Source organism: Chroicocephalus ridibundus, chromosome 21 (genome assembly GCF_963924245.1).
Source record: "Chroicocephalus ridibundus chromosome 21, bChrRid1.1, whole genome shotgun sequence".
In the NCBI taxonomy this organism is placed as follows: domain Eukaryota; kingdom Metazoa; phylum Chordata; class Aves; order Charadriiformes; family Laridae; genus Chroicocephalus; species Chroicocephalus ridibundus.
In genome coordinates, this window is record NC_086304.1 from 1932056 (window position 1) to 1955873 (window position 23818).

General features: G+C 66.9%; 2 protein-coding genes across 5 annotated transcripts; one reads left to right on the forward strand and one right to left on the reverse strand.

Moving 5' to 3' along the window:
• Positions 1-950: 950 nt before the first annotated feature.
• Positions 951-3751, forward strand: HAPLN2 (hyaluronan and proteoglycan link protein 2). The gene is made up of 6 exons (XM_063357272.1): positions 951-1257; positions 1501-1614; positions 1885-2235; positions 2464-2580; positions 2697-2882; positions 3008-3751. Exons 2-6 carry the CDS (start codon positions 1527-1529, stop codon positions 3289-3291), a joined length of 1026 nt encoding a protein of 341 aa, XP_063213342.1. The 5' UTR covers positions 951-1257; positions 1501-1526; the 3' UTR covers positions 3292-3751.
• An 882-nt stretch (positions 3752-4633) lies between these two features.
• On the reverse strand, positions 4634-23618 carry BCAN (brevican). Of its 4 annotated transcripts, XM_063357269.1 has the most exons (15): positions 23391-23618; positions 17165-17257; positions 16645-17037; positions 15021-15195; positions 14783-14910; positions 13087-13380; positions 11500-11757; positions 10588-10785; positions 9964-10416; positions 7808-7915; positions 7444-7602; positions 5936-6018; positions 5355-5499; positions 4945-5127; positions 4634-4850 (listed from the first exon to the last, which is right to left on the reverse strand). In XM_063357269.1, the coding sequence occupies exons 2-15, from the start codon at positions 17247-17249 to the stop codon at positions 4825-4827; spliced, it is 2688 nt and encodes an 895-aa protein (XP_063213339.1). In that variant the 5' UTR covers positions 17250-17257; positions 23391-23618; the 3' UTR covers positions 4634-4824. The 4 variants fall into 4 exon arrangements, with proteins under 4 accessions (XP_063213339.1, XP_063213341.1, XP_063213340.1 ...); XM_063357271.1 differs by lacking the exon at positions 13087-13380; XM_063357270.1 differs by lacking the exon at positions 11500-11757.
• Between the last annotated feature and the right edge of the window lie 200 nt (positions 23619-23818).

A 23818-nucleotide genomic window follows, 5' to 3' on the forward strand; every position in this document is an offset into this window, starting at 1 on the left:
CTCCGCGCGGGGGGAGCAATGCTCCAGCCACCTTTTACTCGTTAAAATGAGCCAAAGCGCTGCCCTGTTTGGGCTGGGGGAGCCTCGGAGGCTTCCAGTCGGCCAAACTGGGGCAGGCAATTGCGTTAACCCCCACGTCCGAGCAGCCGCGTTCGAGCGGAGGGTGGGCTTGGGGGCAAGGGGGGCCGGCACGCGCCCCGGTGCCGCTTCCCCCCCACCCCCCCCCCCCGGGAGGTTTGTTTTCTGTGCCACGGCGAAGCCGGGATCACTGTGTCCTTTGGTGGCGGGGGACAGACGCCGCTTGTCTTGTGTTTCCTTGGAGAGGAGCTTCCTCCACCCCTGGAGATGGACCCCGGGGGGGTGGAGGCGGGGGTAGGGGCCGGGGTTGCGGGAGTGGGGGGGAGAGAAGATAAGGGAGCCCAGAACACAGCCCCATTGTGTGACCTTGTTTTGCTCCCGGCAGCGTCCCAGCCCCAAGGTGATGATGGGGAAACCTCTCCAATGGCTTTCGGCAGGGCGGGATAACGCCGGAGGGATGCACGAGGGGCAGGACCCTCCGGGTACAACCCGGAGGAACCCCAAAGGATGGGAGCAGCACCCCGCTGCCGCAGACTTGAAGGACGGGGGGCATAAAATTAACCATTGCCCTGCTGTCTGCGGGGGCAGAGGGCACCGTCCCGGCACCGTGGGTCGATGCCGAGGGGCGGCTTTGCCGGCCCGAGGGGCTGCCGGGGCCCTGTGCCGCGCTGGCGTTTTCCCCGAGCTCCCCGACGCCGCGGCCTGCAAATAAAAGGATGTTTGTTCGCTGGGCGCGCTGTGTTTTGCCGAGCAGAACAATAAAGAGAAAGACCCTCACAATGGGAAATTGTGCTTCCTCCTCCCCGTGCGTTCCTCGGGGAGGTGTTGTGGGGGGGGGGGGGGGGCGCGGAAAAAAAGAGAAGAAAGCGGGAAGAGACGGGGACAGGGCAGGGAGCAAGGGCACGGCCGGCGCTCGCCGCTCCCGCGCACCATGGGAGCGGATGCCAAGGGACCGCGGGGCCACGGGGGTGTGGGGACACTGCCGGCTCCGGGACGGTGACAGAGCAGCGTCATCCCCGTGTCCCCTCTTCCCGGCAGCGCCGCGAAGCAGGTTTGACTTTTCCGGAGCCCTCGGCCCCGCCATGGCGTGGCTGTGACGGAGACGGGACGCGGCAGGCGCCGGGACAGGACCGGCATTGGATGGGAACGGTGGCTCCCCAAAGGACGCTGCTGGGGACGGTAAGGGGTGCGGGGACACCGGGGAGGAGGGGGGGGGGGGGCACATTGTTGGCTCCGTGTCCTGCCAAGGGACGTCCCCTTCACACAGTAAACGTCGGTGAACCCCCAACAGAGCTGGGCCATCTGTTGGCCCCATGGCATCCCGCGCAGCAAGCACTGCAGATGTCCCCTGCCATGTCCCCACCGAAGCTGGGGTACGTCCCACTTCATGTCCTTGACCCCTGCGCTCCCCCCCCCCCCCAGGCACCATCCTGCCCCCAGCTCTAAGGATGCACCGGCTTCTCCTGCTCGGCTCCCTCTGGCTCTTGGTGGCACCTCCGGCATCGAGCATCTTCCAGCGGCCGACGGGGAGCCCAGGTAGGGAGCAGGGCCCTGGTGGGGGGGGGACGGGATGCTGCGCTTGGGGTCGGGGCTGGAAGAGGGAGGTGACGCTGGGGGGGGGTCCAGCCAGTGCAAGGGCTGAGCTGGGAACCCCAGGGGTTGCAGGAGAAGGGAAAGGCACCGGGATGGGTGACGGAAACCAGGCTGGAGACGCTGATGAGAATCGAGGGCCTTTGGGGGAGGTGTTGAAGGGGTGGTGGGGCCACGGCAAGTGCTCCGCGGTGAGGCGGCTGGGCTGTGCCGCAGCCCCCCCCCACCTGCAGTACCTGCTGGAGCCCCTCCACGCCGCGGTGCACACGCAGCGGGGTGCCACGGCCACCCTGCCCTGCGTCCTGCGCGCCCTGCCCCGCAACTACCGGGTGAAGTGGAGCAAGGTGGAGCCAGCCAACTACCGGGAGAGCATCATCATCATCACCAACGGGCTCTACCACAAGAACTACGGGCCCCTGAGCCCGCGGGTGCGCCTGCGGCACAGCCACCGCTACGACGCCTCGCTCACCATCACCGACGTGGCTCTGGAGGACGAGGGACGCTACCGCTGCCAGCTCGTCAACGGGCTGGAGGACGAGAGCGTCTCGCTCACGCTGCACCTGGAAGGTGAGGCTGGGCTCCCTCCTGCCGCAGCGTCCCCCCGCCCCGGGGACGTGGGGGACAGCGGAGAGGGCACCCTGGACTGGGCTGGGGGTCCATGGCTGTGTGCCTCCAACCCCTCGTGTCCCCTCTTTCAATGCCCCAGCTTTATCTTTAGCACGGAATCCCCAGGTGCCAAAGCTTCCTTGGGGAGAGCATCTCCTTCACCCTCCGTCCCTGTCCCTGTCCCCCCAGGTGTCGTCTTCCCCTACCAGCCCAGCAACGGGCGCTACAAATTCAACTACCACGAAGCCAAGCGAGCCTGCGAGCAGCAGGACTCCCGCCTGGCCACCTACCAGCAGCTCTACAAAGGTGAAACATCCTATAAAAAAAAAAAACAAACAAACCCCTCTCGGCCGCCCCGAAATGCACCTCGTCGGTGGCGGGAGGAGGGAAGTGCCGGTGCTGAGCCACCTCTTGCCCCGCAGCCTGGACGGAGGGTCTGGACTGGTGCAACGCTGGCTGGATCCTTGATGGGACCGTCCACTACCCCATCATCAACTCGCGGGAGCCGTGCGGTGGCCGCCTCCTCCTGCCGGGTGTCCGGACCTACGGGGCCAGGGACAAGCAGAAGGACCGTTTCGACGCTTTCTGCTTCACCTCTGCTCTTCAAGGTAGTGTTGGCATCCCCTGACCCTCCCACGGTGGCACCGAACCCCTGTGCCCACCAGGGCTGGGGCTGTTCCCAGGTTGCCATCCATGGTGGCCGCTCACCCGCCGTGTCCCCATTCGTCCCCAGGCCAGGTCTACTTTGTCCGGGGCCACCTGAACTTCAAGGAGGCTGGCCAAGCCTGCCGCAACCACGGGGCCGCCATCGCCAAAGTGGGGCAGCTCTACTCCGCCTGGAAGTTTTCCCAGCTGGATCGCTGCGACGGGGGGTGGCTGGCGGATGGCAGCGTGCGGTACCCCATCACCACCCCCCGCGAGCGCTGCGGGGGGTTGCCGGACCCCGGCGTCCGCAGCTTCGGCTTTCCCAGCAAGGAACTACGGACCTACGGCACCTACTGCTTCGCCGGGAAGTAGGAAACGCCGGGAGGAGAGGTGGGCCGAGCGGAGGGGACGGCGGTGGAACGCCGGCCCTCGTCAGCCGGGTGGAGAGCTTGAGGCAGGGTACAAGGTGGGGGTGTCTCCTGGTGATTTCGGGTGGTCCGTGCATCCTCCGATGGAGCGGTAGAGCTGGGTTCGGATGCTGGGTGCATCCTCCGTTGGAGCTGCTCCCCACACCCCAGCCTGCTGTGGGGCTGGTGGGGTGTTTGGGGACTCACTGGAGAAGCCAGACCCATTGCTGGGCCAGGAAGGGGGGTCTAATCCAGCCCCCCCAGCACAGACTCCCCGTTCCCTGACCCCGGTGCATCCCTCACCGCATCCTCGCTCCCCGCAGCCAGGAGGACTCTGGCTGGCACAGGCGCCGGAGGGCTGGGCATTAACGAGCGCGACTAATGGAGTTTCGCCTTCTCAATTAATAAAGCGACGGTAAAGCTGCGCGGCAAAGCCAAGCTCTCTCCCGGCCTCTGCCCCCCGGGACCGTCCAGCCTCTCGACAAGTTAAATTTGACAAAGATTTTCCATGCGGGGGCCCCCCCCGGCCCCGGCCGCCCCGTCCTGGGGGTTATCAGTGTCCCTGGCACCGCACGCCGGGGGTTTCTGAGTTTTCCTGTTCGATGCGGCCAGGGAGAGCGATAAAAAGCGCCGGAGCTGGCACGGCGCGGGGGAAACACAGCGTGGGGAGATGCCAGCACCCCCCGGCCCCTGCCACGTGCCCCCCAGGTCCCGTGTGTCCCAGCATCCCAGTCCCAGCCCTGACCCATCCCAGGGATGTGGGGGCACTTCGGGCCCTTCCTCCCTGTTTCTGTTGTCCCTGGGGACGTCGCTGTGTCCAGGCTGTGCCGGGGGCTCTCCGGCTCCACGGCGCTGGTGGGGGCCGCCACGGATCCCATTTTGGGGCCTTTCCCACCCCTGTGCCGGGGATGCCCCAGTGACCGGGCCACCGCTCCGCGCCATCCCTTTACAGGTTTTAATACCCGCAGAAGCACAGAGGGGACATTTGGGTGACACGTACCCACCCCGAGCCTGTGTCAGCGGCTCCTGCCTTTCCTGGGGAGTGCAAAACCCCCCCTGCACCCCAGGACCCCCTGCACCCCCTTGCTTGTCCCCGTGTTGCCCCCGCCCCCCCAGGGTGTCACAGGATGAGGACTCTTGGGCCAGAGGTGGGAGAAAGCGGCTGAAGGTGACGTTGGCGCATCAATGCCATCACCTGCCCACAGTGTGTGTCCCGTCCGTCGTCCCCCCCCCGATTTCAACTCTATTGCGAGTCCAGGAACAAAACACCCCCACACACACACACCCCCCCCGTACCACATTTCGGGTCGTTGTCAGTTCCTTTCGAGGGGATCTTTAGTTATTAGGATTTCTTTGTACAGATATAAAACAAAAGAGGCGGCAGACGCCCAACGGTGAGGTTTTGTGCCATGCCGGGGGGGTCTGCGCTGGCATCCCGATGCCGTCCCCATCCACGCCGGCTCCGGGGCCCCGGGGAGGTGGTGGCTTCTGTCCTCGCTCAGTCGTCGGGGGGTTGAGCCAGGCCTGGGGTTGGGGGGGACGACACAAGAAGCCCCAGGTGAAGGGGGAGCCCCGGAGGCGGATGCTGGGGGGGAGCCGGGGGGAGCCCCGCGCTCACCGGGGCGGCAGGCCAGCTGGGGGGGTTCCCACGTCCCGTCTTCCCGGCACCGGATGACGGGGGAGCGGCGCTGGACGAAGCCGCGGTGGCACTGGTACCGCGCGATGGAGCCGATCTCGTAGCGCTGCTTTGGTTTGCCGAAGGCGCGGGCGTTGCTGACGGCGGGGGGAGGCCCGCACTGCACTGGGGGGGGGGGGGGGGGGGGGCAAGGGGTCATTGCCCCCCTCAAACCATAGTAAACCGCCCCCCCCCCCCTCAAACCCCAAACAAGGGTCCCGCGCACAGGACCCATTCCCCCACTGCAGGGACGGTGGGGACCCCCCGCTTTGGGGTGGCGGAGGGGGGGTGCAGCCCCGGCCCCTCTGCCCGGGGCAGGGATGGGGGGGGGGAGAGGGGGGGGCACGGCTTACCCAGCCCCATTTTGCAGGTGTAGGAGAGGTGGTAGTTGCAGGGGACGTCGCTCCACTGGCCCCCGTCGTGCCACACGATGACCACGCAGTTCTCCCCGGAGAGGAAATAGCTGTCGGGCTGCCCGGGGTGCCAGTTCTCGTAGAGCTGGGGGGGACACGGACAGGCGGGAGGGGGTGCATGGGGCACCCCGGCACACCCTTTAAGGGAGGGGGGGGGACTCAAACCCATCTGCAGCCTCCTGGCTGTGCCACCCCCCCACACCCCCGTCACTGGGTTGAGGTGCCGTCTCCGTGCCCCTTGGCATGGCCTTGGGACCCCAAATCCCGGGGGGGGGGGATGGGGGGGGGTGTGTGTGTCTGCCTCACCCACGGCACCCCAGAGGATGCTCAGCCCGGCAAGCGGCTACTGGGGGGCAGGGGGGGGATGGACTTCAAAGCCTGGTCCCAGGGTCGGACCCATCCCTCGGGCACGTTCCCAAGCGATGGAGAAGGATGAGGAGGTGCCTGGCTGGGGGGGGGGGGTGGGGGGGTGGTGTCTTCTCCTGGGGGGGGGGCACAGGGGGGCTGGTGGCCCAACTTACCAAGGGGCTCCCGTCGGACCACTGGAAATCCCCCTCGATGGTCCGGTCGTTCAGGCCGATCCACTGGTACTCCCTGTACTGGTCTGGGGCGGGGGGGTGCAGAGAGGGGGTGTTTTGGGGGGGGAGAGCACCCCCAAACCCCCCCCCCTCCCAGCACCCTCTGTCAGGGTGGGGCTCAAGGGAGCTGGAGGCTGAATTTGGGGAGATTTGGGGTCTGGGGGCGAGTGGGTGGGAAAAGCCCAGCCCTGAAGCGGGGCGGGGGGGGAGGTTTGGGCTTTGGGGACAAGGAGAATCCCGAAGGGGACACAGCGGGACCTTCCCCCCCCAGCCTTGAACCCACCCCCCCCACCACCACCACCACCCGGGGGAGCGGCGGGACGGGACTGGCCGGGAGAGGGCGGCAGAGCCCTGTGTCCCCTCGGTCCTGCCTGTCCCTGCCTGTCCCTGCCGGTCCCTGCCTATCCCTGCCTATCCCTGCCTGTCCCTGCCTGTCCCTGACGGTCCCTGCCTGTCCCTGCCTATCCCTGCCTGTCCCTGACGGTCCCTGCCTGCCCCTGCCTGTCCCTGCTGGTCCTCGTCTGTCCCTGACTGTCCCTGACTATCCCTACTTGTCCCTGCCTGTCCCTGACTATCCCTACTTGTCCCTGCCTGTCCCTGCAGGTCTCTGCCAGTCCCTGCCTATCCCTGCCTGTCCTTTTCTGGTCCGGCCGGTCCCTGCCTGTCCCTGCCTGTCCCCTCGGTCCAGCCCTGTCCCTGCCTGTCCCTGCCTGCCCTTTTCTGGTCCAGCCGGTCCCTGCCTGTCCCTGCAGGTCCTTGTCTGTCCCTGCCAGTCCCTGCCTGTCCCTGCCTGTCCCTGCAGGTCCCTGCCAGTCCCTGCCTGTCCCTGCCTGCCCTTTTCTGGTCCGGCCGGTCCCTGCAGGTCCCTGCCAGGTCTCTCCCGGTCCCTTCCTCCTTCAACCCTCATCCCTCCAGGCCTCCTCGCTCTCCGTCCCATCCTGGCTGCTGTTGTCCTCTGCCTCCCCCCATTCCCGCCGTCTCCCCCCATGTCTTTCAGGCAGGTTATTGCTTCGCCTTCAAATTTACTTGCACGTGGCCAACCCTCTACTGGTCTGTCCGCACGGCACGCGTGTATCCGTCTGCTCCCATGGCTATCCGTGTATCTCTCCATCTTCTCTTGTGCCCATCCATGTATCTACCTGTCTGTTCATCCCTCCATCCCTCCCTCCCTCCCTCCCTCCATCAGATCCTGCTGTCTGTCGCACTTCCCCTCTCTCTCACTAGCCAAGTGGCTAGCGAGCATCCAGCCACACTCTGGTCCATCCACCGTATCATCTGTTCCCTTTATTCTTTATTTCCTTTGCCTTCCCTCGGCTGCTTTTTGGCTTCAGGTTTAAAATGCGAAGGTTTAAATCCCGGCGCTGAGGGATGCTGAGGGTCCCGTGGACAGAGATGCAGGGCCGGGGGGCGGGGGGACGGAATGCAGCGGGGTCCGGAGCGGCACCACGTACCGTTGATGAAGTCCTGCTCTTCGGGGGTCAGGATGGTGGCCAGGTGGCCCCCGTAATGCCTGCACTGGGTCTCGGCGTCCTCCCAGCTCCTCCGGGTGGAGAAATGCTTGTAGCAGGCCCCGTGGAAGCTGTCCCAGCCCGGGCTGCACGTCTCCAGCGCTGAACCGCGGAGGGGAGCGAGGGGTGGGGGGGAGAGGAGAGGGTCAGGGTGATGGAGCCCAGCTCACCAACAAGCGAAAAAAAAAAAAAAAACACCCAAAATCTGATTTCCCCGCGTTTACGTCTCCTGGGCCGCTGGTTCAGCAGCCGAGGGTGCTCCACGGGGACCAGCCGCCGTGGCCGCGGTGGCACCTGGGGCACTCACGTCGTTCGCAGGTGCTGCCTCCGTAGCCGGGCAGGCACAGGCAGGCCAGGTGGGCGCCGTCCTCCGCGCAGGTCCCTCCATTCAGGCAGGGGTTGGGGACGCAGCCACCTGCAAGGCACACGCAGCCTTCGTCACCACGGGACCTCGTTAGCGCCCAGCAGCGTTAAAGCAGTGAGCGCCCTACGGCAATCAGGTCCCTCATCTGGGCACTGTGGGCACCGAGCCTGGGCCAGGGGAAGGATTCGGGCGCACGGCGACGTGCCCGGAGCCATCCCGTCTGCCCTCAGTTCATGGGAAACTCCCGGTTGAGCCGCCCCGGCCGAGAACTGGCCGGGTTCGGGGCTTTGGCCACCCCTCAGGGCACGGGGGACGTGAGCTGGATGCTCTCGTCCTCCCCCTCGGTGGGCTCGCTGCCATGCCAGCCCCTGGCCCAGCTCCGGCTGTCCCCTGCAACGACGCGGCCAATGCGCCTCGGGACGGGACGCGCAAAGGGATAAAGCCTTCGGCACGTCCTCAGCCTGGCGGCGAGGTGAGCCTCGCGCCTGTCCCCCTCTTGTCACCTTCAGCCTGGCCGTCCCCATGTCCCCGACCGGCTCGTTACGGTCATTAAGGCGCCTGGAGCACATCGTGTGCTCCCAGCCCCGGTTCCAGAGGGTGATGAAGGGCTGCCGCCGGCGCCGACGGAGCGGAGACTCAAAGCCCTTGACACCCTCCAGCCTGACGATGCCCGTTTAATGGTCCTTGGCTCGGTGGAGCCCTGCCGAGGACGATGCTGCCGCCCTCGCCCGTCCCCAGACGCCGTCACCTCACACAAGGCGCCGGCGGCTCGCTCGGGACACCCGGCTCATCCGAGCAGACGGAGGCACGGAGCAGGATGAGCTATTTAGGGCCCTAACGCCGCCCAGCCGGCTCCCCCCGAGCCGCAATCCTTGCCAGGGCAAAGGCACCCGCCACCGAGCATCCTCCGTGCCATGGGACTTGGGGGGGGGGGCACCCCGCATGGTCCCCTCCCTTGCAGGGAGGCGGGAGAGCAGACGGGGGAGGGGGTCGGTGGCATCGGAGCTGGGAGCACCCCGAGGGGGTGGGAGGGTGGGTCTGGGTGGGTGACACCCACCCGCGGCGGTTCACGCACTCACTGCTCGCCCATCTCAGCCCTCATGGCGGGGGGGAGGGGAATCTATGCTCCCCGGGGGGGGGGAGGACTGCAGCGATTTTGGGGTGCTTGGCCATGGATGGGTGCTCTCGGCGGGGCTCTGCACCCCAGGACCCATCGGTGCCCCCCGTGGCTGCAGGGCAGGAAGCCCCCCCCACCCTTGCTCACACCTTGTCCCTCCGCCCGGGGCAGCGAGGGGTGATCCAGTCCCGGGGGGCGGGGGGGGGGGGTGCCGCAGGGAGGGTGCGAAGCCGCCATACCCCACCGCCCCACCTCGCACGGCGTCCCGTCCACCCCCCCTTCCCCGGGGACTCGGGGGAACGGGCCGGGGTGGGGGGAGCCGGGGGATTAGTTCGTCAGTGTGGGGGGGGGGGCGCGCGGGTGGTGAGCGAGGCAGTAGGCGCAAGGACGAAGGGAAGAGCAAGCCCGGGTGCTTGTTCTAGAAAGCTTTTAATTCCCTTTATTAGTACCACTGTTAGTCAGAGTAGGGTTGGGGGGAGGAGAGGGGGTGGGGGGGCGGCCTTCTTTTGATTTTTTTCTTTTTTTTTTTTTTTTTTTTTTTTTTCTCTTTTCATGGAAACGGTCATTAAAACACTTCACAGAAGTAGAAGAGATTTAAGTGCATGCGGAGCTCGGACCAATTTGTTTGACAAATATGTGCTTCTCCGGACCTGTAAACCTTCCCTTACCCAGCTGAGGAGGAGAGAGAGAGAGAGGAGAGACGGACGGACGGATGGACGGACAGAGGGAAGCACAGCGTGAAGGAAAGGTGTTGGCTTTCTCTAGTGGCGGAGAGCAGCCAGGAGAGCTGCCCCGAGGGCGAGGGTGGCACGGCGGGGACCCCCGGCCGAGCGGGAGCCTGCCCCGACGCTGGCCCTCTCGGTGGGGAGGGCGGGCAGGGGGGCGGCCGTGCTGGGGGTCGCGTCCCCCAGCGGAGTCCCCACCGGCACCACCCCGGAGCTGCCGGTACGGGGAGAGGTGAGGCCATCCCTGCGGGTCCCACCTGGTTCTCCGGGAATGGCTGCAAGGAAACCCTCCACGGTTGCAACGGAGGGAGCGGGTGGCTCTTCCTCCTCCTCCTCTTCCTCCTCTTCCGAAGAAGCGGCAGGCATCCCGCGGTCACTGCCCGGGGGTCTCGGCGCAGCATCCTCGTGTCCCACCGCCGGCATGCTGCTGCTGCTGCCGGGCACTTCCACGTGCCACGGTGTGACCGCCGTCGCCTCTGCCGCGGGGACGGTGCTTCCGCCCCCGGGGACCGCGGGCGAGGGCAGCCACGGGGCCCCCGACTGCTCCTCTCCCTCCTCCTGCGGCTGCGGGGGTGCGGGGGGCAGCGGGGACACCCCGGGGCTTTCGGCCACGTCTCCCGAGAGCTCGGCATCTTCAGCAGTGGGGACGGGGGTCCTCGCCCCACCGGGCTGGTGGCCACGGCGGGGGGTCCCGCCGGGCTCTCGGCTATCTGTCGAGGTGGCAGAAGTGGCACCGGTCGGCGACGTCACCCGGTGCCCCGGTGCCCCAGGGCTGGCAGTGTGGGCTGGCCGCCCCATGGCGTCCCACGGGCGATCGGGGCGGCAGGTGGGGGCAGCGGGGCTGGGCGGCCGGGGAAACCCCTCGGGGTGCTCCGTGTCACCTGCTGCGGCCCCCGCCGGAGACGGGGCACCGGTGGGTCCCTCTGCGCCCGCCCGCGGGGCCCCGGAGAGCGTCTGGGCGCCGACAGCTCCATCCGGCTCCATGGGCTGGCCGGGGTCGCGGCCTCCGCCCGGGCTCTCCACCGACGTGCTGGCCGTGTCCCTGCCCGGCGCTGCTCCCTCCTCCTCCTCCTCCTCCTCTGCAAAGGGCAAGGCAGAATGGCAGTGAGACACCGGCGCCGGGAGCCAGCCAGACCGCGGGGCCGCGGGCACCGGCATCGCTGCGGATCCTGCCCGTGGGGCGACGCCGCCATGAAGGTGCCCAGGGAGACGGAGACGGCCCTGAGCCCGTGTGTCGTTGTCCCCTCCGAAGCGTCGCGGCAGCCCGAGCTCTGGCTCGGCCACTGCACAGGCCTCCCTGCCGCGGGGGCCACGCTCAGCCCCTCACCGCTGCGCCTGGGCTCCTCGCCCTGCTCCAACTCTTCGTGCCGCTAAATCGCGGTCCGGCACTGACCCTGCATGCTGGACCCCGGCCGAGGAGGGGACAGACAGATGTCCCCGCGCCGGTGGCTTGTGCAGAGCCCTACGCCAAGACCCCGGTGCCGTGGCCGTGGGCACTCCCTCCGTGGGAGGGCTGGGGATGGCTGGGGCCAGGCGGCCACCCACGGGTGCCTCCGACCTCTCCTTGCCATCCCGGCGCCTCCGTCCCTGCGGCTTCTCTCCTGCACCCCAGCCCTGGCATCGCCGCGGCGGCTGCTCGACCTGCCCGTGTCCCCAGCTCCCCAACTGTCCCTGTTCCCCCCCATCCTCCTCCGCGGGGCACGGGCTCCCCGCTTTCGCACCACAGCTAAGGGGGACGCCTGCCTCGGGGACGGCCGGGGCCGTGGGAAAAGGGGTGGCAGAGGCCGGGTGACCTGAGGACACGGAGGTATCTAGCGGGGGGTGCCGGGTCCCTGGCCCCGGTGCGTCTTCGGGGGACGGGCTCGGCTTTTCCAGCTCAGCGTCCTTAAAGAAAGGGACGGCGTATATAGCCCCTCGCGACTCAATCTCCACTTGCGCTTTGGGCAGCTGCAGCTCCTCCAGCTTTTCTGCCACTGTAACAATCTCCTGGAGGCCCTCGGGCTCTCTGGCTCGGTATTTTCCTGCAGCCTCAGGGAAAGAGTTTGTCCCTTCTGTGGGCAGAAAGAAAGTGGGATATTACTGCCCCGTCCTGGCCCGGCGGCAGGCAGAGATGCCCTTGCCCCGGCGCGGGGCTGGAGCCTTGGGGACAGCCTGGCACCCCGGTGGGGACCTCGACCTCCACGGCTCGTGGCTTCGGCAAGCAATGCCAAATTTTCCACTCGCAGCATTTTTCTGCTCGTCCCTGCGCTTCCCGACAGCGGGTCTCCCCGCTTCTCCCCCTCCAGTGAACCCTAAACCTGGACACACCCCGGGCGGGGGTCCTTCTCCATTCCCCCATCCCCACCCCGGGGAGCGCAGACATGTGTGGGGAGTTAGTGGGTTACAGGGGTCGCGGATTCATGGGACGGGTCCGTCCTGCCTAACCCACGGCTTTCCCTGATGATAGATGGGGAAACTGAGGCACGGAGATGCCCGGCATCCGGTTGATCCAGGAGACAGTGTCCCCGTCACGAGCCCCCGTGGTCCCGGGGGGATGCACAGAGATGAGGGACCGGGAAGGAGGAGCGGAGGGGAGGCTCTTCCTCCCTCCGTTATCCCTGCCAGCCTCCATCCTCGCTCGTCCTCCCCTGGCTTATCGCCCACGTCGGCCGGCACACGGGCCAGCCGGCAACCAGCGCCGCCGCCCGCGGCTCCCGTTTCCTATTCACCGCTGCCATATTCCCTAAAAACCAGCCTTGCCGCCCGCAGGGACCCGGCGATGCCCCCCTGCCCTGGGGGATGAACCATCTGTGCCCCCGCGGGTCACGCAGACCAACGACGCCACGCAGAACATCCCTGGTCTATCGCGATATAGCACCGAGGACGTGCAGGGCGGCCCTAGTCTGTCACGACAGATCGGCATGCACTAGTGAGACCACGCAGAGCGCCCCTCCTCTGTCATGAAGTAGCGGCATGCAGTATCGTGACCGTGCAGGTTATCCCGCCGCCTATCGCGACATATCGGCATGCAACACGGAGACCATGCGAAGCACCCCTACCTCCCCCCCCCCCCACCTCCCCCACCCACCCCCCCACGGCACGGCGGAGACGTGGTACAACACCGCCCCTTGGCTCTATCGCGATAGAGGGGGGAACAGGCAGGGATCCCGATGCCATGCCGCCCCTGCGGGAGCGGGCACACCCCCCCACACCCCCCCCCCGCCCCCGGTACTTCCCGGAGCTTTCCCCAAAAGCTCAACGCTGCCCGGGAGCACCCGCCGGGCCGAGGGGGGGGTGCCCTTTTTCGAGGCGGGGGGGGGGGGTGGGGGGGTGAGGGGGGGGGGGGGGTGCCCTTTTTTTTTTTTTTTTTTTTCAAATTTTTTTTTTTTTTTTTTTATTACCTCGAAAGCAATAAGCATCGTATCTGCTCTGGGCGTCGGGGAATCCCGTCTGGTTGCGGAAGAGGAAGATGGTTTTGACGCCCGGCAGGGCCCCCCCGCAGCGTTCCCGGGGGGTGACGATGGGGTACCGGACGCTGCCGTCCGCCAGCCAACCGGGGCTGCAGGCGTCCAGCCCCCCGCTCCACGCCGCGTACAGCTGCCCCGGCCTCGCCAGCTCGGCCCCCAGCGCCCGGCACCGCACCGCCGCCTCCTCCAGCGTGAATTTCTCTGGGGACGTCTCCAAAAAGATCTCCCCTGCGAAGAGAGGAAGGAGACGGAGGCGGGGGCGGGGGGGGGGGGAAATATCAGCGCCGGGGCAGGGGGGGGTTCGCCTCCTCTTTGTGCCCCCCCCCCCCCCTCCCAGGAGATGGTGTGGGGATGGGGACCTCCGGCGTGGTCCTCGCCGTGGGGGGGGGGGGGGGGGGACGGGACACCGGGGGGCTGGAGGGGACCTGCTGCCTCCCTGCCCTGGCTCCTGTGCCGTGCGGGATTCCTGCCCTCGGAAACGGGAGCTGAGATTTTAAGGCATAGAATCGTGGAATGGTTTTGGGTGGGAAGGGACTGTAAAAAAAACCATCCCGTCCCGTCCCCCCCCTGCCCTGGGCAGGGCCACCTCCCACCAGCCCAGGTGGCTCCAAGCCCCGTCCAACCTGGCCTTGAACCCCTCCAGGGATGGGGCAGCCCCAGCTTCTCTGGGCAACCTGGGCCAGGGGCTCACCGCCCTCGGAAGAAGGAATTTCTTCCCCACATCTCATCTCAATCTCCCCTCTTTTGGTTTCAACCCATTCCCAACGTCCCGTGGCTCCCCTCCCTGCTCCAGAGTCCCTCCCCAGCTTTCCCGGAGCCCCTTTTAGGTCCAGGCTTTCTGCACGTCCTGCAGAAAACGGGCTCCAGGCAGAGAAAAAAACCATAGCCCAGGTTGCTCCGAGCCCCGTCCAACCTGGCATCCATAAAAGGGGGGCAGAGGAGCAAGTCCGTGCCCTGCGCAGGCGCAAGTCCACGTAGGGGACATTTTTAAGGGACCCGCAAGCCCAGGGGACGCCGCGGTGGGGCTTCGTGCCGAGAAGGGCTGGGGTGGGGGGTCCCCCGCGACCGCACGCTCTCCCCGTCCCGGCGCGTCGCGTCCCGCGCACCAGCATCCTGCGCCGCATCCCTGCCGCCCGCCCGGCAACCCCCCAGCCAGCCCCACGGCAGCCGCAGCCCCCCCACCGGGGCCCAAAGGGCGTCCCCGGCCACCTCCACACCCCAGGCCGAGCGAGACGTCCCCGAGCCGCGGGACGAGGAGCACCCCAGCACGTGCAAAGCCCGGCGTGAGCATCCCCAAAGCCCAAAACACCACGGCGTGCTGACACCCCAGGGTGGATCACTCCCGGCATCCCCCAGCCCTGAGGCCAGGGATGGGCACCGGGGGGGGGCCGCGGGGGAGCCCCGCACCCCGCAAAAACCAAACCAGAGACGTTTTGGGGAGCAGCACAGCGAGTCCCCGCGTTCGCCTGCACCTGAGCGCCCAAAGCTGTGCAGAGCAGAGGTTTCCGAGCGGCTTTTTCACGGGGCGGGGGGGGTTTAAATGGGTTACGGGGGCGAGTTAGCGCGGCCACAGAAGTTGGGGGGCAGGGGGGTGGGGGTCGTAGGACAGGGCTGGTGGCACCGCAGGCACCTGGGAGGTCCTCGGCGTAGCAGTACACATCGTACATGTCCCCCGGGTCCACCACGCCGTAGTTCCTCACGCCGGGGAAGCCGTTCATGTCTCCGTAACAGGCCTCGCGGGGCGTGTGGATGGGGTACCTGGGGGGGGGGAGGGAGAGGAGAGGGGAGGGCTGGAGGCTCGCCGGGGTGGGGGGTGGTTGGAGCGGGGGGGAGGGGGGTAGCGATGTGGGGGTGCCGGCGATGCCCACCTGACGGTCTGGTCGGCGATCCAGCCGGCGTCGCACTGCTCGTAGCCGCCCAGGTACGCGGCGTAGAGCTGCTCGGGGGTGGCGATGCGGGCGCCGATCCTGGCACAAGCTTCCCGCGCCTCGGCGAAGGTGTAGGCGTAGCGCATGGAACCCTCCCGGTAGTGAAACACCACCCCTGCGGGACGGGGAGGGGGGTAAGGGGGGTGGGAGGCGGGCACGGGCAAGGGGCTTCACGGCAGCCCCCACCCGCATGGGTGCATCTGCACCCGGGTGCCCCTTTGGGCAGCCCCCACCCACACGAGTGGATCTTTGCCGTAGCCCCCCCACCCCTATGGGCATATCTCCGCCCGGGTGCGCACTTCCAGCAGCCCCCCCCCATACCCATACGGGTGCATCTGCACCCAGGTGGCCCTTTCCAGCAGCCCCCCCCATGCACACGAGTGGATCTTTGCAGCAGCCCCCCCACCCATACGGGTGCGTCTCCACCTGGGTGCCCCTTTCCAGTAGCCCCCCCACCCATATGGGTACATCTGCACCTGGGTGCCCTTTTTCAGCAGCCCCCCCCCACCCGTACAGGTACACCTTTGCAGCAGCCCCCCCACCCATAAGGGTGCATCTGAACCAGGGCGCCCCTTTGGGCGGCCCCCCCACCCGTAAGGGTGCATCGTTGCAGCAGCCCCCCCACCCATATGGGTGTGTCTGCACCGGGGTGCACCTTTCCAGCAGCCCCCCCACCCATAAGGATGCATCTGAACCCAGGTGCCCCTTTGGGCAGCCCCCCCACCCATACAGGTACATCTTTCCAGCAGCCCCCCCACCCCATATGGGGTGCATCTGAACCCGGGTCCTCCTTTCGGCAGCCCCCCACCCATAAGGGTGCATCTTTGCAGCAGCCCCCCCACCCATACAGGTACATCTGCACCCATATGTGCCCCCTTGGGCAGCCCCCACCCATATGGGTCCACCTGCACCTGGGTGCACCTTTCCAGCAGCCCCCCTCCCACATAGGCGCATCTCCACTTGGGTGCACCTTTGGGCAGCCCCCCCCCACCCATACGGGCACATCTCCACCCAGGTGCCCCTTTCCAGCGGCCCCCCACCCATAAGGGTGCATCTGCACCTGGGTGCCCCTTTCCAGCAGCCCCCCAACCCGTAGGGTGCATCTTTGCAGCAGCCCCCCCACCCATATGGGTGCAACTCCAGCCAGGTGCCCCTTTCCAGCAGCCCCCCCACCCCACAAGGTGCATCTTTCCAGCAGCCCCCCCCCCCCATACGGGGTGCATCTGAACCCGGGTGCCCCTTTGGGCAGCCCCCCACCCATACTGGCATATCTCCACCCAGGTGCACCTTTCCGGCGGCCCCCCACCCATAAGAGTGCATCTTTGCAGCAGCCCCCCCACCCATACGGGTGTGTCTCCAGCCGGCTGCCCCTTTCCAGCAGCCCCCCACCCATATGGGGTGCATCTGAACCTGGGTACCCCTTTGGGCAGCCCCCCACCCATAAGGGTGGGTGCAGGAGGGGGTTTGCTGAGCCAGGAGAAGGCACCTGGGGTGGGTGGACCTCCGCAAACCTCCCCCCCCCGCCTCCAAGACCCGAATCCCACCGCGCCCCAGCGGGAGATACCTTTGACTTTGAGGTGGAGGATGTCGTGGCCGTCCTCGATGCCGTGCTGCACGTCGCAGCGGTAGATGCCCGAGTCGTTGGGCCGCAGCTCGGTGAGCAGCAGCGAGGCGTTGGTGTAGCGCCGGTGGAAGATGGGCAGGGAGGCGCGGAGGCGATAGTCCTCGCTCACCTTCACCCTGTCCCCCCGGGCTACCAAGATTTCCACCTCCTTGCCCTCAGAGATGAAGGTCCACTTGACGCGGGGGGTCCCCAGCACCGCCCGGCGGCCGGCCGTGCCGGCGGTGGGCTGGGGGCCGAGGTAGGTGATGAGGCAGGGGATGGTGATGTCGCCCGCCAGCACGGCGTCCAGGGCTGGGTGGCGTGGGATGGAGACCTGCAGGGCCTTGAGGTCCTCTGGGTGGGAGAAGACAGGAGCCGTGAGCGGGACCCGCGTGGGGTGTCCCCCCCCGCCCCCCAACCCCTGCCCCAGCCCCCCGCCGCAGGGCGTCCACGGCGGATGCGGGCGATGATGCCGAGTTACCTGTGCCATCTCCGGGGCCAAACACCTCCGGGACCACCGTGGGGGCAAACGCCCAGAGCAGCAGCAGCCGGAGGGCTGAGGCCATCCTCTGCCCTGCGAAGAGGGAGGAAAAACCACCAGCCGCGCTTAAAATCCAGAGGGGCATCAAAAATAGCCCTTCCCCGCAGGAGGGGGAGAGGCCGGGGAGACACCCCCGTGTGCGCAGGGATGGGGTGGCGCATGGGGGCACAGACGGAGAGGGCGGCACTGGCACGGCTGCGGGGTAACCGGGACCCTTGGGTGGCGCAGAGGAGCGGGAAGAGAAGGAAACGTGCCCTGGATAACGGGAGGAAGGAGAAAGCACCGGCAACCGGGACTATCAGCTGGATGCCACTGGGTCCCATCCAGCCCCCCCCCCCCCTTCCCGGGAATCCGGGTCCCCCTGGGGACATGGGAGCCCAGCGTGGCCCCGGCGGCACGGAAACTCTGAGCCCAAACGCTGGCCCCGGCAGGGAGGGAGGCGATGGCAGGGCCGGGGGGGGGCGAAACCTCAGACCGAGGGGGCTTTTGTGGCTGGGGGTGGGCAGGGATAGAGGCGTCGAGGGCAGGCGAGAAGGGCACGTGCGTGGCGCCGTTGCTGCCCCCCACCCCCCCCGGCCCATCGCGGCGTGCAGGCGTGAGGCCGCGCACACGCGTGTGCGTGCGCTCGTGCACGTGTGGGGGTTGAGGTCAGCGAGGCGGCGGGGAGTAGTGGGACACACACACACACACACAGACACACACACACACACGACACAAAGCGGGGGGCGGAGGGGGAGGGAAGGAGCAGGAGGGCTTCTCTTTGCCATGCAGCTCACGCCGGAGGTTCCCCGCGCGCGGGCTGGGAAAACCGGGGCCGAGCAAAGCGGCCATTATGTCCCAGGCCTCTCTCAGGGCTGCCTGGCACAAAGGGCTCTCCTCGGCGGGCTGGGGGCCGGCGCTGAAAGGAGAGCCCAGTGGCTAGCACTGCCCCCCCCTCCCCACCACCACCACTACCCTGGGGGGACCCGCTGGGGACGCCGGGCATGTCGCGGAGGGGCTCCGGTTGCCCACAGGGCCATCCGGAGAGGAGGATGGGGATGCGGGGAGATGTCCCTGCACGGTGCAAGGGGGCACAGCCCCGATAACCCCTCACCCCTCTGCAGAGGTTGGGGGTTTCCTCAGCCCCCCACCCCGTACCGGGGATGCACCGCACGGTTCCCTGAGGATGCAGCAGGACGGGAGCACGGCGACCCTGAGACTCGGAGCGGCTTTGGAATTGATGAGCTCTTTGCGCTGCATTGATTTCGGCGGCCACGGGAGTGGATTTGGCACCTCCGCGGCACGCTCTGGGCCAGGACACTGGCTGCCGGGGCCAAGCTGCCAGGAGGCTGTCCCCGTCGCCCCCATCCCCCTCGCGAACGGTGCTCCCTGAGTTTACCCGTGGGACCAATGTGCCAGGGAGAGGGTGTGATTACAGGCCCTGGCACCACGCACCGTGGATGGACAGCCCCTAGAACCACACACCATGGACATACAGCCCCTGGCACCACGCACCATGGATGGACAGCCCCTGGCACCACGCACCATGGACGTACAACCTCTAGAACCACGCATCATGGACACAGAGCCGCACACCATGGAGATACATCCCTAGCACCATGCACCACGCATGCACAGCTTCTGGCACCATGCACCATCGAAATCCAGCCTCTGGCACCATGCACCATGGACGTACAGCCCCTGGCACCATGCACCATGGAGATACAGGCCCTGGCATCATGCACCATGGACTTAGAGCCCCTAGAACTACACACCATGGATGTACAGCCCCTAGAACCACGCACCATGGATGCACAGCCCCTGGCACCATGGATGTACAGCCCTTAGCACCATATACCATGGACGTACAGCCCCTGGCACCATGCACCATGCATGCACAGCCCCTACAACCACACACCATGGATGTAGAGCCACCTACCATGCAGATACAGGCCCTGGCACCAAGCACTGTGGACCTACAGCCCCTGGCACTACGCACCATGGATGAACAGCCCCTGGCACCATGTATCATGGATGTACAGCCCCTGGCACCATGCACCATGGATGAACAGCCCCTGGCACCAAGCACTGTGGACCTACAGCCCCCAGCACCACACACCATGAACATACAGCCCCTGGCACCATGCACCATGGATGTACAGCCCCTGGCACCAAGCACTGTGGACCTACAGCTCCCAGCACCACACACCATGGATGCACAGCCCCTGGCACCAAGCACTGTGGACCTACAGCCCCTGGCACCACGCACCATGGATGTACAGCCCCTGGCACCAAGCACTGTGGACCTACAGCCCCTGGCACCATGCACCATGGATGCACAGCCCCTGGCACCACGCACCATGGACATACAGCCCCTGGCACCATGGATGTACAGCCCCTGGCACCAAGCACTGTGGACCTACAGCTCCCAGCACCACACACCATGGATGCACAGCCCCTGGCACGACGCACCATGGATGTACAGCCCCTGGCACCAAGCACTGTGGACCTACAGCCCCTGGCACCACACACCATGGATGCACAGCCCCTGGCACTACGCACCATGGATGTACAGCCCCTGGCACCATGGATGCACAGCCCCTGGCACCAAGCACTGTGGACCTACAGCCCCTGGCACCATGCACCATGGATGCACAGCCCCCGGCACCACGCAGCATGGACGTTGACCATCACATGCAGACCACGCACCCCCCCCCACCCCACCCCCGCTCCCCAGCAGCAGCCAGAGCCCAGTCGCCCAGGACCCGGCCGGCGGTGCCAACCCTGAGCCAGGGGCTCTCTCTGCTCCCGCCGCATCATTTGGATTCAGCTCCACGGCTCCGGAGCGGGGGACAAAACCCTCCTGCGCGGCGGCCGTGGCCGGGGTCCAGCTCGGGGGCTGGCTGCCGTGTCGTCCCCCCCCCCGCCCCCGGCCGGCCAAGCGAGGAAGGCTTTTGTCGCGGGCGCCTTTTCTTCCCGTTCCCAAGGCGCCGCGGTGGCGTGAGCCGCGGCCGGCGGCAGCCGCCAAGCCCCGGGGAGGAAATTCGAGCGATAAAACTCCGCGGGAACGGGGCAAACTGGGGTGAGCGGCTCCTGCTCCCCTCCCGTGCCCCCCACCCCCCCACCCCCCCCCGCTCCCCTCCCGGCCTGGGACCAGTGTGCCAGCACTGGGAATGGGACACGGAGAGGGCCAAACCCAGTTTCACCCTGCCCGTGGGTGATGCTCTGAGGTCCTGGAGTCCCGTGACGGCAAGAGACTCTCAGACGTCATGTTTGGGCTTTGGGGTTGGATTTTTGGGGCTTTTCTTTGATTTTTTTTTTTAATTTTTTTTTTCTCCTATTTGCCACAAACGGGCCCACACATCAGGAGGGGAAAGCTGGGAGCAGGGCTAGGGGACGGTGGCCAAAAAGCTCGGAGAGGGGAAAGGTGGTGGCTCGTGGGGCTCGATCGTCTCCAAAACCTCGGAGGTGCCGGGGACGGACCGTGACAGGGACACGCACACGGCGGGGCCGGGTCACCTCCATTTCCGTGGGAAACCAGGTGGAAAATGGAGCTGAAGTCTATTTTTGGGCCGGGAGCGATGATTCTTTCTCCCTGAGCTCGGCCCCGCTTTCGGAGGCGGCTCCTCCAACCCGGGGCTGCGGCGCCTGGTCCAGGGCGATGCTGGAAGGCGGGGGGGGGACACACATACACACACAACCGGGGGCCCGATCCCTTCCCATCTCCGGAAAGGGGCTTCTCCTCCAAGAGTCCCCTTGTCCCCTCCATGTGACGGTCCCTCATCCCGGTTTACAAGGTGCCCTGCCAGCCCGCAGCGAGCACGGGGGCGGGGGGGGACGACGACGAGGGAGCAGTGCGGGGGGGGGGTGGGGGCGGGGGGGGGCCAGCAGCGGAGCGGTGGCTTTCCAGGGATGCTCAGCTGCAGAATGAGTCAGCAGCCACGGGCAGAGGCTGGCCCCGCTCCAGGCACAAGCGGACAACCCCGTCCCCACTGGCAAAGGACTTCGGACACCCCGGCCAGCCGGACGCACCCATGTCCCCATCCACGCACGGCACGCACGTGGCTGTCCCTGTATCCGTGTGTCCCGTCCCATCCCGTCCCCCCCCCCCACCACCACCACCACCCCCCCGCCCCACCTCCTTCCCTGCGTCCAGGATCCATCCCCATTCCGGGGGTACAGCCGTGCCCGGAGGGGTCCCCGGAGCGGGGCAGGGCCGGGGGACACGGTGGGTCCCCTGGGATGGCGGGGGTTGGGGGGGGGATGCAGCGGGAAGCGCCCGGCAGCCTCTTGGCACCAGCTGCTGGCAGAGCTTAAAAGTCCGGAAGCAGGTGGGGACAACGGGGGGGTCCCTGCGGCTGCCAGAACACCCCCCCCAACACAGCAGGGAAAAAGGGGCTCCTTGTTGCAGGGCTGGGATTGCCGCGATGTGTCGTCCCCCCCCACAGCAGGGGGTCCAGGGGAGCCCGGGGGGGGTCCCTGGAGAGACAGAGTCCCGCAGGGAGGGGTGGGGGTGGCAGCAGACCCCTTGGGGACCCCCCCCAGGGACCATGGGTGAGCGTGTCGCACGCGGGCGCGAAGGTTTGCACCCCCATCCCAACCTTTCCCAGTGGGGAAACTGAGGCACGGGGTGGGACAGAAGTGTGGAGGATGGGGCGGGGTGTGTGTGTGGGGGTGTCCCAGATTTCGGCACCGCTGCTCAGGTGGGACCCGCTAAACCGGGGCTCCCCAGCCCCTCTGCACACACACACACACACACACCCCCGCCCCCAGCGGACTGGCAGCTCCTCGCTCCCAGCACAAGATCCCAGCGCCCCGAGGAAAGATCCGAGCTCCCAGTTTCCCCCGTCTAAACCCATCCCATGAAAAACAGCCCTTAAAGCATCCAGCTGCTGCGGTTTTCCCACCCCCCCAGCAGCTGGAAAAGGGTCCGGGCTGGGGCAGAGGGAGCTTTTCCCACCCCCTCCAGCAGCCGAAAGGAAGAGCAACAGGTTCTGGGTTGGGTTGGGACGGGACAAGTCGGTGATGGGAGAGGAGGCGGCCGCGGCCAAAAGCGGTCCTCGGGGGGGGGGGGGGGGAGTATCCTCAAGGGCAGCCCCCTAGTCCCGGGGACAAAATGGTCTAGCTGGGGCGGGGGGGAAGGGGTTTGCAGCAAATTACCCCAGCCCGGGGCACCCTACAGGGGACTTGGGGTTCAAGCTGGGGCTGCTCGGTGGGGAAAAGCCTTGAAAAGCCCCCCCAAATTATTCTGTTTTCCCCGGCCTGTCCCCGCACTGGGACACTGTCAGAGCCGAGAGAATGGGGGGAGGACGGGGAGATCCGGCAGTGCCCACAGACACCCCCCACCCTGGGCTCTGCCCCAGCCCCTCCGCGACCCTGAAACCCTCCCCACGGAGCGCAGCTGGGGCAGGAGAGGGGGGAGCCGGACCCCGGGTTCTCTGTGCGAGCCCCTGCCCAGCTCCGTGCCTCAGTTTCCCTTCCCACTGCTACCTGACTGCAGCCTCCTTGGGGCAAGGACCCGTCCAGAGCCTCCGCAGGACGGACGGGGAGCCCCCCCCTCCCGTGACGGGACACCGCAGCCCCTCCGGCAGCTCTCCCAAAATGAGGGTTCCATGGAGCGGCTGCTGAAACAGCCCCAAAAATTCCCCTTTTCCCCAAAGCCTTCGAGCCCGGCGGGGCAGGGAGACGGCTGGGCTCCAGACTGCGGCGGCCGGGCAGCACCAAAGTCCTTTTTTCCATCCAACTTCGCAAGAAACACCCCCCACCCCCCACACACACTTCGGTCCCCGCTCTGCCTCCAGGGCTGCAGAGCCAGCGCCGGTACAAGCTGATCCATCAAAAAAAAAAAAAAAAAAAATACTTGCGGCGCGATGCTGTGCTCCCGGGGGAGGGGGGGGGGTGTCGGTGACAAGGACAAACCTCCCCGAAGCGGGACATTTTGGGGGGAGGGGGGGGGACGACCAGCAGCTTCCAGCATCCTCCGCTGCAGGGCAGGAGGATGCCCTGCGGTTTCCCCCCCCCACCCCATCCCTGCATCCCGCGGGGAAAACCGTGGGCACCCCCACGCCGGCTCAGCTCCCCGCTTTACTTTCCGCCGGCGCGGAGGTGAAAGGAGCTCTTGCCGTGAAATAGCGCAGTACGGCGGCTTGACCCCGGGCCGAGCCCGACGCTTTCCCCCGCCTCTCACCTTGCTCGGCGGCGGCCCCTCGGTGGTCCTTCTTTGCGGCCGGAGGGAGTCCCTTTCCCCGGGCCCCCGGTGTGGGGCTGAGCTGCGGCTCCTGGGGGGCAGCGCAGGCAGCGGCCGGCAGCAGGTTGGCAGGACGGCTGGGAACCAGCTCCGCCAGGCATAAGTGCAGGCAGCGAGAAAAGAGGAGTCTTCTGTGTGTGTGTCCGTGTCCTCGGCTCCTTTTTTTTTTTTTTTTTCTTCCTTTCCCTTCCCCTTTCCTCCTCCTTTTATATTTATTCCTTCCCCTAATTAAGGAGGGGGGGGGGGAGGAAAAAAAAAAAAAATTATTACCGTGTTGGCAAGGCGCTTCGTCCCTCCCCTTCCCTCCCTCCTGGCAGCTGGCAAACCCAGCACGGGATGCCGAGCGCAGGGAGAGGAGGATGCTCGAC

Coding starts and splice junctions, on each gene's coding strand:
- HAPLN2 (XM_063357272.1), top strand. CDS start 1,527: ATGCACCGGCTTCTCCTGCTCGGCTCCCTCTGGCTCTTGGTGGCACCT. Junction 1,615..1,884: donor GCGGCCGACGGGGAGCCCAG/GTAGGGAGCAGG, acceptor GCTGTGCCGCAG/CCCCCCCCCACCTGCAGTAC. Junction 2,236..2,463: donor GCTCACGCTGCACCTGGAAG/GTGAGGCTGGGC, acceptor CTGTCCCCCCAG/GTGTCGTCTTCCCCTACCAG.
- BCAN (XM_063357268.1), bottom strand. CDS start 17,249: ATGGCCTCAGCCCTCCGGCTGCTGCTGCTCTGGGCGTTTGCCCCCACG. Junction 17,038..17,164: donor TGGCCCCGGAGATGGCACAG/GTAACTCGGCAT, acceptor TCTCCCACCCAG/AGGACCTCAAGGCCCTGCAG. Junction 13,381..14,782: donor CTACGCCGAGGACCTCCCAG/GTGCCTGCGGTG, acceptor CTCTCTTCGCAG/GGGAGATCTTTTTGGAGACG.